The 12,646-nt window shown below is 36.2% G+C and overlaps 1 protein-coding gene across 1 annotated transcript; it reads left to right on the forward strand.

Annotated features, from left to right (window-relative positions):
- The first annotated feature begins 574 nt into the window (after nt 1-574).
- On the forward strand, nt 575-4,249 carry LOC100819141 (G-type lectin S-receptor-like serine/threonine-protein kinase At4g27290). Its single transcript, XM_003541035.4, has 7 exons — nt 575-1,930; nt 2,354-2,464; nt 2,562-2,719; nt 2,797-3,007; nt 3,127-3,364; nt 3,444-3,594; nt 3,678-4,249. Exons 1-7 carry the CDS (start codon nt 652-654, stop codon nt 3,972-3,974), a joined length of 2,445 nt encoding a protein of 814 aa, XP_003541083.2. The 5' UTR covers nt 575-651; the 3' UTR covers nt 3,975-4,249.
- Nucleotides 4,250-12,646: the final 8,397 nt, after the last annotated feature.

Consider the following 12,646-nt stretch of genomic DNA (forward strand, 5'->3'; position numbering starts at 1 on the left):
AAATTAAAGCTAATTGATAACCACTCTTGCAGGTGCCAGCGCGGCACAAAGTCCTTATGCAAAACAGAAGGGGTCTTAACGTTTGGGTAGCTCTCCTTGATTAGGCCCAGTACTCTTGTGTTGTGTTGGTGCTTCACTTTAACTTGGGTTCAGACAGGACATCTATGTCCGTATCAAAGTGTGGTGGACTGTGTGGATGGCAATGGTGTAGTCCATTTGGAGGCACAGAAACCACATCATATTCAACAATGGCACCTGAGACCTTGAATCCGGGTTTGATGATTGCTTATAGAAGGCTTGGTTCTGGTGTTATGGGAAAGTGAAACATTTTTTATTAAGCACAATTGGCAGTGCCTCCATCAGTGGAATGTGATTCTGGTGTTGTGGGAAAGTCAAACATTTTTATTCCATTCCATATGGCAATTGACCTTAAAATGATCTCTAGTCTCTACCATTAACAAACAACAGTCTTCTCACAATTGGCACTAATCATTAAGCATTGTAACATTTTTTATTCCATTCCATACGGCCTGCCTTTATAGCAATTTATTTAATTTCTTCTCAATTTTTTTATATGCATGGTCCATTGGTCATTCTCTGCCTCTGCATAATCAAGAGCGCTTTACTCAACGTAAAACCTCATCTTCCATAATGGTGTATAGCATCATAATGTTATGTATTTGGTTCTTCTTATTGTTGGGAACTTCCACTTCACTAGACAGTTTGGCAGTGGGTCAATCCCTCCGAGATGTTGAGAATGAGTCTTTGGTTTCAGCAGGTGGAATTACTGAACTGGGTTTCTTTAGTCTTGGCGATTTATCAAGACGATATTTGGGTGTGTGGTTCAGAAATATAAACCCTAGTACAAAGGTATGGGTGGCTAACCGAAATACACCTCTCAAGAAAAACTCAGGAGTTCTGAAACTCAATGAAAGAGGGGTTCTTGAGCTTCTCAATGATAAAAACAGCACCATTTGGTCATCCAATATATCAAGCATAGCACTGAATAATCCAATTGCTCATCTTTTGGATTCAGGAAATTTTGTAGTGAAATATGGACAGGAAACAAACGATGACAGCCTCTTGTGGCAGAGTTTTGATTATCCAGGTAACATATTGTTGCCAGGAATGAAACTTGGATGGAACTTGGAGACTGGTCTAGAAAGATTTCTATCATCTTGGACAAGTTCTAACGATCCTGCTGAGGGAGACTACGCTGCAAAAATTGATCTTAGAGGATATCCTCAAATAATTAAGTTCCAGCGATCCATTGTGGTATCAAGAGGAGGATCATGGAACGGCATGTCTACATTTGGTAACCCGGGTCCAACTAGTGAAGCATCACAAAAACTTGTGTTAAATGAAAAAGAGGTGTATTATGAGTACGAGCTTCTTGATAGGTCGGTCTTCACAATATTGAAACTGACCCATTCAGGCAATTCGATGACTTTGGTTTGGACAACTCAAAGCAGCACCCAGCAGGTAGTCTCAACTGGGGAGATAGATCCATGCGAGAATTATGCCTTTTGTGGTGTAAATTCTATATGCAATTATGATGGAAACGTTACAATATGTAAATGCTCGAGAGGATATGTTCCCAGTTCTCCTGATCGATGGAATATAGGAGTTTCATCTGACGGTTGTGTTCCAAAGAATAAATCTAATGACAGCAACAGTTATGGAGATAGCTTCTTCAAGTATACAAACTTGAAATTGCCAGACACCAAAACATCATGGTTTAATAAGACGATGGACCTTGATGAATGTCAGAAGTCATGCCTTAAAAATAGGTCTTGTACAGCATATGCAAATTTAGATATCCGTGATGGAGGAAGTGGCTGTCTACTTTGGTTTCATGGTCTATTTGATATGAGGAAATACTCTCAAGGGGGACAAGACTTGTACGTTAGAGTCCCTGCTTCAGAATTAGGTACATGATCACTTTTTTGTTTTTGATTTTGATTTTTTCCCTTGGTTTCTGTGCTCTCTTTTATTGTTTGGTTTCTGTTTTATTATTGAATTATTCCAAAAGAAAAGGGTGGACTAGGGTCGGGACTTGAGAATACTCAAAGGTGAGTTAAACAAATATTCTATTATTGCAGCTTGAATTGTCACACTCAAGTGGAGACAATAACTGAAACGAAGATCTGGTTTGCAAGATTTTGCTCATAACTGCATAGGAAGTTATTAATAATGCACGTTATTTATTATGTAGCATTTATTTTCCAAATTGAATACAATATCTTTGTCCCCCCCTCAATCTATAGAAGCTAGACTCACTTTCTCAGTTTCAAGCAATAGAACTTATTTTACAATTTACAGTTGTTGACTGATCTTGTTCTGTTTCTTTTAGATCATGTTGGCCATGGAAACATGAAGAAAAAGATAGTAGGAATCATTGTTGGTGTGACTACTTTTGGATTAATCATTACATGTGTATGCATATTGGTAATTAAAAATCCTGGTAAGTATATATGGTTTAGCATCTAGCGCAGGCTATTATGCACATAAACGTAACATGTGTCAACGATTTTACACACTATTGTTTTCCCACCAATCAGGGTCTGCAAGAAAATTTTACAGCAACAATTACAAAAACATACAGAGAAAGGAAGATGTTGATTTGCCAGTTTTCAGTTTGTCAGTTTTAGCTAATGTCACCGAAAACTTCTCAACCAAAAACAAGCTTGGAGAAGGTGGCTTTGGACCAGTATACAAGGTAATGTAGAAAACTATTATCCAGAACTTACATGTTCCTGAAAAGCTTTCTTACTATAGCAGAAGAATTTTTTTCAGGGAACCATGATAGATGGGAAAGTGTTAGCTGTGAAAAGGCTTTCAAAGAAGTCTGGACAAGGGTTGGAAGAGTTCAAGAATGAAGTGACATTGATTTCCAAACTTCAGCACCGTAATCTTGTAAAACTTCTTGGTTGCTGCATTGAAGGAGAAGAAAAAATGTTGATTTATGAATACATGCCCAACCACAGCTTGGACTACTTTGTTTTCGGTTAGAGCCCTTATAATTTGTTCTAAACATCTATTACGATCTTCTAACTTCATATTTGTAGTTTATGGAATTATGAAGACTGCAACTACTATAATAAGTACATATGTGTATTTGACTAGATGAAACGAAAAGGAAGTTGCTAGATTGGCATAAGCGTTTCAATGTTATTACTGGCATTGCTCGAGGACTTCTCTATCTTCATCAAGACTCTAGGCTGAGAATTATTCATAGAGATCTTAAAACTAGTAATATTTTACTGGATGCAAATTTGGATCCCAAAATATCAGACTTTGGGTTGGCGCGATCATTTTTGGGAGATCAAGTTGAGGCAAACACAAATAGGGTGGCTGGAACATAGTAAGTTTCTATATGATTATAATTGTTTACATTACCTTGTCAAGTTTTAAGTATTTTTCTTTGAAAATTTAATTTTCAGTGGTTACATGCCTCCTGAGTATGCTGCACGGGGGCATTTCTCAGTTAAATCGGATGTCTTTAGTTACGGCGTGATAGTACTAGAGATTGTAAGTGGGAAGAAAAACAGGGATTTTTCGGACCCAGAACACTACAATAATCTACTTGGACATGTAAGCATACTAATATGACTATGTTTCTAACTGATATATATTCAATTATTTCCAACCCATTAATTTAATTCTCACCATCTAAGGCGTGGAGGTTATGGACTGAAGAGAGGGCATTGGAACTATTGGATAAACTGTCAGGAGAATGCTCGCCCTCTGAAGTCGTACGATGCATACAAGTAGGCCTATTATGTGTGCAACAAAGACCACAAGATAGGCCACACATGTCATCAGTGGTATTAATGTTGAATGGTGACAAATTACTGCCAAAGCCAAAGGTTCCTGGATTTTACACTGGAACAGATGTTACATCTGAAGCGTTGGGAAATCACAGACTGTGCTCAGTTAACGAACTTTCCATCACAATGTTAGATGCAAGATAAGAAATTGATGCAAGAAAAATTTAGGGCTTCACCTTCCTATGTGGGATATATTGTTTATTTTAGCTTACATAATTAGTGAAGGTGCTATTACGAGCTCCTGTGCTTTATCTTTGTTTAATGCATCCAAACACACCTTACTACAGAGTTCTACAAGACATAAATCGTTAATTGCAGTTTCCAGTAGAATATGGTTGTGAAGCTTTTCCAGTTCTTGACATGAAACAACTTAGATTTCTCTGAACTTTTTCCGCACATCACAAAAAGGAAAAATTTGAGAAGCTTTATCTCACAAGTTGTGACTGTTTAAACTTGTGACTTTTGTACAAGAGTACCAAATCTGCAGGATGAACATAATCAATTTTAAAGGTATGCATGATTGATAATATTGTCAAAAGAAAAACAAACTAATACTCATTTCCAAAAATGTTATATACTTTTAACACTTTCTTGTTGAGAGTATTAAACACTAGACATAAGCTTGTTGCTTAAGTCACATTGTTGTTATCTGTTTGCTTCGAACTGTCAGTTACCTTCACAGATATAAGAATTTATATTTGAAACTGGGTTTCAAGCTCAGCTGAAAAAGTAAAACATTGTCAACTGAAAACTTTGTAGTGAACCAATTTGTGTAGAATTTCGATGGACTAATTTCAGATGGCATTGTCATGGGAAGCGTTGACATTGGCAAGGTAGGTTAATCAAAGACTTTGACTTGGTATTGCGAAGTTCTATTGACCACGACCTATTCTCTATGAAGCCTTTTTTCTATACCGCCAAGTGGGTAACTAAATGGACTCTATCATTAACATATAACTATAGTTGTATTCTTTCTAAAAAGAACAAAAAAAACTTGAGTGTTTTTACAGGAAACTAAAATGGACTTTATTATTAACATAGAACTATAATAACTAAGGGAAGATTTAGTAGGAGAGAAGCTTTTTGGTTTTCCGAAATATTATGTTTCTCAAAAATATTTTTTAATTGGTTTCCCACGAAATATTTTTTACGCGAGGTGAGAATTTTATTTTTTCAAGTTTAATTTTTTTTTACTATAATAAAAATATCATGTTATACTTTATTAATTATATAATGTAATAAATATTTAAAATAATATATAAAAATATGTGCAACTCTTTAATTTTTAAAAAATTAATTTAAAAAATTTCAATGATCAATTAAACAAATTTTATTAATTCCTATTAAACATGTTTATCAGATTCATGATTCCTAGATATCAGACATGAAAAAACTTCTTCCCTACCAAACACCCCATAATAGTGCAGGGGAAACTAAAATGTACTCTACCATTAAGATATAATTAATAGTCGTCTTCTTTCTCAAAAAAGAAATAGTCTGACTGATAAAAAAATAGAAATAGTCTTCTTTTAACAACAATTTGCACTAAACATTAAGCATATTGTTTGATTTCTTCGCATTTTATTATATGGTCATCCTCATCCTCTGACTCTGCATATCAAGAGTGCTTACTCAACGCTAAACCTCATTTCCCTGATTAAGTATTCACCATCGCTTCTACAACATAATGGCGCGTAGTATTATAAGTTATGTATCTGGGTCTTCTTATTCTTCCACATGTTGGGAATTTTGTAGTGAAATATAGCAATTTGGTCAGATATATGTGTTCCAATTTGCGAATGCCAGAGAGGATATGCTCCCGAGAGGATATGCTCCCAAGTATCCTGATCAATGGAATATCGCAATCTGGTCAGATGTATGTGTTCCAAGGAATAAATCTAATTGCAAAAGCAGTTCTACAGACGGCTTCTTGAAGTACACAAACATGAAATTGCCAGCACCTCTTCATCATGGTTTAGTAAGACCATGAACCTTGACGAATGTCAGAAGTCATGTCTTAGGTCTTAAAAATTGTTCTTATACAGCATATGCAAATTTAGATATCTGTGATGGAGGAAGTGGCTGTCTACTTTGGTTTAATACTCTACTAGTTGACCTGAGGAATTTCTCTGAATTGGGACAAGACTTTTATATCAGACTCCCTGTGTCAGAATTAGTACTCCATCAATTTTTTCATTTTGCTTTTTGTTTGTGCCTTTGGTTTCTTTGCTCGCTTTTCCAGTTTGATTTCTTGTTGATTATTGTATTATTCTACGAAAAAGGGGGTAGTAGGTAAGTCTATCAGAACATTCAAAGGTGAGTTAAACAAATATTCTATTTTTGTGACTTGAAATGTTATGCTGAAGTGGAAAAAGTAAATCAAACGAAAATTTGTGGTTTGCAAGATTTTGCTAACAACTGCATAGACAATTATTAGTAATTCATTTTAACTATTATATGTCATTTATTTTTCAATTAAATACAATATGTTTGTCCCCCACCCAGTTTAAATAAACTAAACTCACCCTCATCTTAGCTTCAGTCAATAGAGCTGTTTATTTTAAGGTTGGTGACTGATCTTGCAGTGTTTCTTTCAGATCATGGTGGCCAGAGAAAAATCAAGAAAAAGATGGTAGGAATAACTGTTGGTGTGACTATTTTTGGATTAATCATCACATGTGTGTTGGACATTTTAGTGTAATTGATCTCTTTATTATGTTAAAATAAGAGTGCACGCTTGTTTTAATGTAATAACGAGATGTTCGGTTTAGGCAAATGTTGAAAGTTACATGGAAGTTACTAAAACTTCCATCAACGGCAATTTTTAAAAAGAAATATCTTCCATCAACCGCCAAAAACCACCTTTTCTTTGATCATAAATAATCATTATGGTTCAGAAAGCATAACGGTGTGACAAAACATACAAGACCAAAACAAAACTCTTGAATTATAATCTTCTGATTTTATCCGATTGAACAATTTTGGTTGAACCCCGAAATTTGATTCAATCTGAAAGTGTTTATACACGACTTCAGATTTATCCAGGATTATCTCGATTTTCAAAATTAACCAACAAAAGATTGAATCAAATCTTTCGAGATGACGAACGATAGTTCGAAGATGACAAGCAAGTTTGCGAAGTTGGACAAGTTTGAAGGGCAGGATTTCAGAAGATGGCAGAAGAAGATGCACTTTCTCTTGACAACATTGAATGTGGTGTATGTGCTGAGTACACCGATGCCGGTGTATATGGAAGGCGAAACTCTGGATCAAACAAGGAAGCGTTCGAAATGGGAGAACGACGATTACATTTGTCGTGGACACATTCTGAACGGTATGTCTGACTCTCTCTTTGATATTTATCAAAATGTTGAGTCTGCTAAGGAATTATGGGACTCTCTTGAATCCAAGTATATGGCAGAAGATGCCTCAAGTAACAAATTCTTAGTTAGTAATTTCTTTAATTACAAAATGATTGATTCGAGGCCTGTTATGGAGCAATATAATGAACTGCTGCGGATTTTGGGTCAGTTTACTCAACATGATTTGAAAATGGATGAATCCATTGCAGTTTCATCTATAATTGATAAACTGCCTTCTTCTTGGAAAGACTTCAAGCATACCTTGAAACATATGAAGGAAGAGTTGACTCTGGTTCAACTCGGTAGTCATTTCATGATTGAGGAGTCGCTGAGGGCTCAGGAAATTGACAAAGTCAATAATAAAACCGTAGCAGGTTCCTCTTCCGTTAATATGGTAGAGGAAAGTGGAACAGTTAAGCAAAATTACAATGCTAAAGGTAACAAACGAAAATTTCAAGGAAATAAGAACAAAGGTCCAAACAAACAGACAAATTGTCATGTTGGAAGTGTGGGAAACCTGGTCATTTAAAGAGGGATTGCCGGGTGTTCAAAGGAAAGAACAAGGCTGGTCCAAGTGGGTCTAATGATCCTGAAAAGCAACAAGGTCAGATTGTAGTGAATAATTTTAATTCGAATACGAATTCAAATTATGTATCACTAATATCTGATGCATTCTATGTGCAGGATGATGACGTTGCTTGGTGGTTTGATTCGGGAGCAACAAGCCATGTGTGCAAAGATTGTCGTTGGTTCAAGGAATTTAGACCAATCGATGATGGCTCTATTGTGAAGATGGGCAATGTTGCAACTGAACCAATCCTAGGATTAGGTTGTGTGAATTTAGTTTTTACTTCCGGAAAAAGTTTGTATTTGGATAATGTCTTATTTGTACCTGGTATTCGTAAGAACTTATTGTCTGGTATGGTTTTAAATAATTATGGTTTCAAGCAAGTACTTGAAAGTGACAAGTACATCTTGTCAAGACATGGTTCGTTTGTTGGATTTGGTTATCGTTGTAATGGAATGTTTAAATTAAACATTGATGTTCCTTTTGTTCATGAATCTGTTTGTATGGCCTCGTGTAGTTCTATAACTAATATGACAAAATCAGAAATTTGGCATGCTAGATTAGGACATGTTCATTACAAAAGATTAAAAGATATGTCAAAAACAAGTATGATTCCTCCTTTTGATATGAACATTGAAAAATGCAAAACTTGCATGTTGACCAAGATCACTAGGAAACCTTTTAAGGATGTTAAAAGTGAGACTAAAGTCTTAGACCTTATTCATAGTGATTTGTGTGATTTTCATGCTACTCCATCATTAGGTCATAAAAAATATCTTGTTACTTTTATTGATGATGCATCAAGGTATTGTTATGTATATTTATTAAATACAAAAGATGAAGCTCTTGATAAATTTAAAATTTATAAGAAAGAGGTAGAACTTCATCAAAATGGGCTAATCAAAACTCTTCGTACGGATAGGGGAGGTGAGTATTATGATCCGGTTTATTTTCAATCTACTGGAATAATACATCAAACTACAGCTCCCTATACACCACAACAGAATGGTGTAGCCGAAAGGAAGAATAGAACCTTGAAAGAAATGGTGAATTCCATGTTATCCTATTCGGTTTTAAGTGAAGGATTTTGGGGTGAGACTATGTTGACAGCCTGTTACTTGTTGAACCGAATTCCTAACAAAAGGAATAAGATTACCCCATATGAACTTTGGCACAAAAAGACACCAAATTTGAGTTATCTCAAAATTTGGGGATGTAGGGCTGTAGTCAGGCTTACAGAACCTAAAAGGAAAACCATAGGTGAAAGAGGTATAGATTGCATATTTATTGGATATGCTGAACATTCTAAAGCATATAGATTCTATGTGCTAGAATCTAATGATTTTGTTGTTGTGAACTCGGTTATAGAGTCACGGGATGCTATCTTTGATGAACAAAGATTTACATCTATACCTAGGCCAAAGGACATGAATTCCATGTCGAAAGTCTCAGTTAATATTGAGGATATACCTTCAACTAGTACTGAAACTAGAAAGAGTACGAGAGTAAGAAAGGCTAAGTCATTTGGTGATGACTTTCAACTCTATTTGGTTGAAGGGTCAAGGAATGATATTGAATTTCAATATCAATATTGCCTTAATGTTGAGGAAGACCCAAAGACTTTTAGTGAAGCAATGGCTTCAAGGGATGTTGTATTCTGGAAAGAAGCAATCCAAAGTGAGATGGATTCCATCATGCAAAATAATGCCTGGAAATTGGTTGACTTACCTCCTGGATGTAAGCCATTAGGATGTAAGATGATCTTTAGGAGAAAGATGAAAGTGGATGGTACTGTTGACAAGTACAAAGCCAGATTGGTTATCCAAGGCTTTAGGCAAAAGGAGGGTATTGATTTTTTTGATACATATGCTCCTGTTGCTAGGATATCCACTATTAGACTGTTGTTAGCACTTGCTGCTATCCACAATCTGGTGATTCACCAAATGGATGTGAAAACTGCATTCTTAAATGGTGAATTGGATGAAGAGATATACATGAAACAACCTGAAGGGTTTGTTATGCCAGGAAATGAAAATAAGGTGTGTAAACTGATGAAATCTCTTTATGGCTTGAAACAAGCGCCTAAACAATGGCATCAAAAATTTGATGAGGTTGTGTTGTCTAGTGGTTTTGTTCTAACCCAAGCAGATAAATGTCTATACAGCAAGTTTGATACTCATGGCAAAGGAGTTATCATTTGTCTGTATGTAGACGACATGTTGATCTTTGGTACCGACCAAGATCAAGTTGATGAAACTAAGGCATTTTTGTCTTCTAAGTTTGATATGAAAGATATGGGGGAGGCGGATGTGATCTTAGGAATAAAGATCAAACGTGGAAACAATGGCATTTCCATCTCTCAATCACATTATATTGAGAAGATATTGGAGAAATTTAATTTTAAAGATTGTTCTCCGGTAAGTACTCCCATTGATCCTAACCTGAAGCTATTACCTAATAAAGGTGTAGCAGTGTCTCAACTTGAATACTCAAGGGCGATAGGATCACTCATGTATGCAATGATTAGTACTAGGCCTGATATAGCTTATGTTGTTGCTAAACTTAGTAGGTTTACAAGTAATCCCAGTTCTCATCATTGGCAAGCTATGAATAGAGTATTCAAGTACTTAAAGGGAACCATTGACTATGGTTTGACATATACTGGATTTCCTTCGGTTATTGAAGGTTACTCTGATGCAAGTTGGATAACCAATATGGAAGATTATTCATCCACAAGTGGTTGGGTATTCCTCCTTAGAGGAGGTGCTATCTCTTGGGCATCCAAGAAACAGACCTGCATTACAAATTCAACAATGGAATCTGAATTTGTAGCTTTAGCAGCAGCTGGTAAAGAAGCTGAGTGGCTAAGAAATCTGATTTATGAGATTCCATTGTGGCCCAAACCTATACCTCCCATGTCTATCAGGTGCGATAGTCAGGCTACTTTGGCTAAGGCATATAGTCAAGTGTATAATGGGAAGTCTAGACACTTGGGTGTTAAACACAACATGGTTCGGGAGTTAATCATGCATGGTGTGATATCAGTGGAGTTTGTGAGAACTCAGCATAATTTGGTCAATCATTTAACCAAAGGGTTAAGTAGAGATCTCGTGAAAAGGTCGGCTGTGGGATTAGGATTAAAGTCCATCTGAAATCTCTTATGTTAAGATACCCAATTCCCATCTAATATGACATTAGGTGCTGAATTCAATGTGGAAAGCTTAACATGTAGAGATTGGAACACATCATCGAAAGTATCCCAAAAGGTATGTGTTCGGTTCTGTAAGTTAAGGAGGTTGGAGTATAACTCCTCAATGGTTCTTTTGAAAAAATGCATTTGCAGGTGCAAGAAAGAAAAGAACTACCTATATAAGCATGAAGTTTAGCCGCTTCAAGAAGCTGGGACTTGGCTTTGATATGCTTATGAAGGATAGGGACACAGGCTAGTAAACTAGTGTCGAGCAAGAGTAATGTTATAAACTATTGTGCAGATTATCTTCATGTATTCATTATGAATAGAAAGGGTTCAATCCTTAGTGACACCCTGATATTCGAATATTTGAAACGTGTAATTTGCTAAGATGAAATTCAATCGTCACGATATTTCATCTATGCAGTAGTTTGGGGTATGTTATGACTTTGGTGATTTGATCGGTAATTACACTAAAATGGGGGAGGTTTGTTGGACATTTTAGTGTAATTGATCTCTTTATTATGTTAAAATAAGAGTGCACGCTTGTTTTAATGTAATAACGAGATGTTCGGTTTAGGCAAATGTTGGAAGTTACATGGAAGTTACTAAAACTTCCATCAACGGTTGGAAGTTACATGGAAGTTACTAAAACTTCCATCAACGGCAATTTTTAAAAAGAAATAACTTCCATCAACCGCCAAAAACCACCTTTTCTTTGATCATAAATAATCATTCTAGTTCAGAAAGCATAACGGTGTGACAAAACATACAAGACCAAAACAAAACTCTTGAATTATAATCTTCTGATTTTATCCGATTCAACAATTTTGGTTGAACCCCGAAATTTGATTCAATCTGAAAGTGTTATACACGACTTCAGATTTATCCAGTATCATCTCGATTTTCAAATTAACCAACAATGTGTATGGATATTGATAACTAAAAACCCAGGTATATATATATATATATATATATATATATAATTTAGCTTCTAATACAGGCAATGGCACCACAAAAAAATGTGCATATTAAGTGTCCCCGATTATATGCTGCTATTTTCCAAACAATCAGTTTGAAGTCCTGAGTGTTTGGTATCACGATTGGATTGAAAGTAATTTTCATGCTTTTCAGGATCCTGAACCAAGAGTGAATAACATAAGCAACAAATCTACAAATGAAAATGACAATCACCAAAATACCTACTCAATATGGAAGGCCAAGGATTAGAAACACGAAGAGGCTTAAGAAACAGAACAAAACTAATTGGGCTTAAAGAACACGGAGAGATCGAAGTCTGTGCTCTTTAGCGGCAAGTTCTCATCCTTGTCGTGGAACAAGAAGTTCTCTCGCTTGAGATCCATGTGCATCACTCGCATAGTATGGCAATCATGGACCACCGTCACGATCTACCGGCAGAGGTCGGTAGCGACGTGCTCGGAGTAGTGGCCCTTGACGATGATCCGGTGGAAGTGCTTGCCAGTGCCGTAGAGCTCCATGATGAGGTTGACAAAGTGGCAATCCTCGTAAGAACCCTTGAGCTCCATGATGTTGTGGTGGCCAGTAAGGTGGTGCATGATCTACACCTCTCGCTGGACATCCCCCAAGTTGTTATAGTGGACAAGTTTACGCGTGGGTCACAACAGAGCACCACGGCCTAGTTCGCGTCCTTCCAATCCCTAACTCGCTAGAAACC

Source organism: Glycine max, chromosome 12 (assembly GCF_000004515.6).
Source record: "Glycine max cultivar Williams 82 chromosome 12, Glycine_max_v4.0, whole genome shotgun sequence".
NCBI classification, from domain to species: domain Eukaryota; kingdom Viridiplantae; phylum Streptophyta; class Magnoliopsida; order Fabales; family Fabaceae; genus Glycine; species Glycine max.

Coding starts and splice junctions, on each gene's coding strand:
- LOC100819141 (XM_003541035.4), top strand. CDS start 652: ATGGTGTATAGCATCATAATGTTATGTATTTGGTTCTTCTTATTGTTG. Junction 2,465..2,561: donor ATTGGTAATTAAAAATCCTG/GTAAGTATATAT, acceptor CCCACCAATCAG/GGTCTGCAAGAAAATTTTAC. Junction 2,720..2,796: donor GCTTTGGACCAGTATACAAG/GTAATGTAGAAA, acceptor AATTTTTTTCAG/GGAACCATGATAGATGGGAA.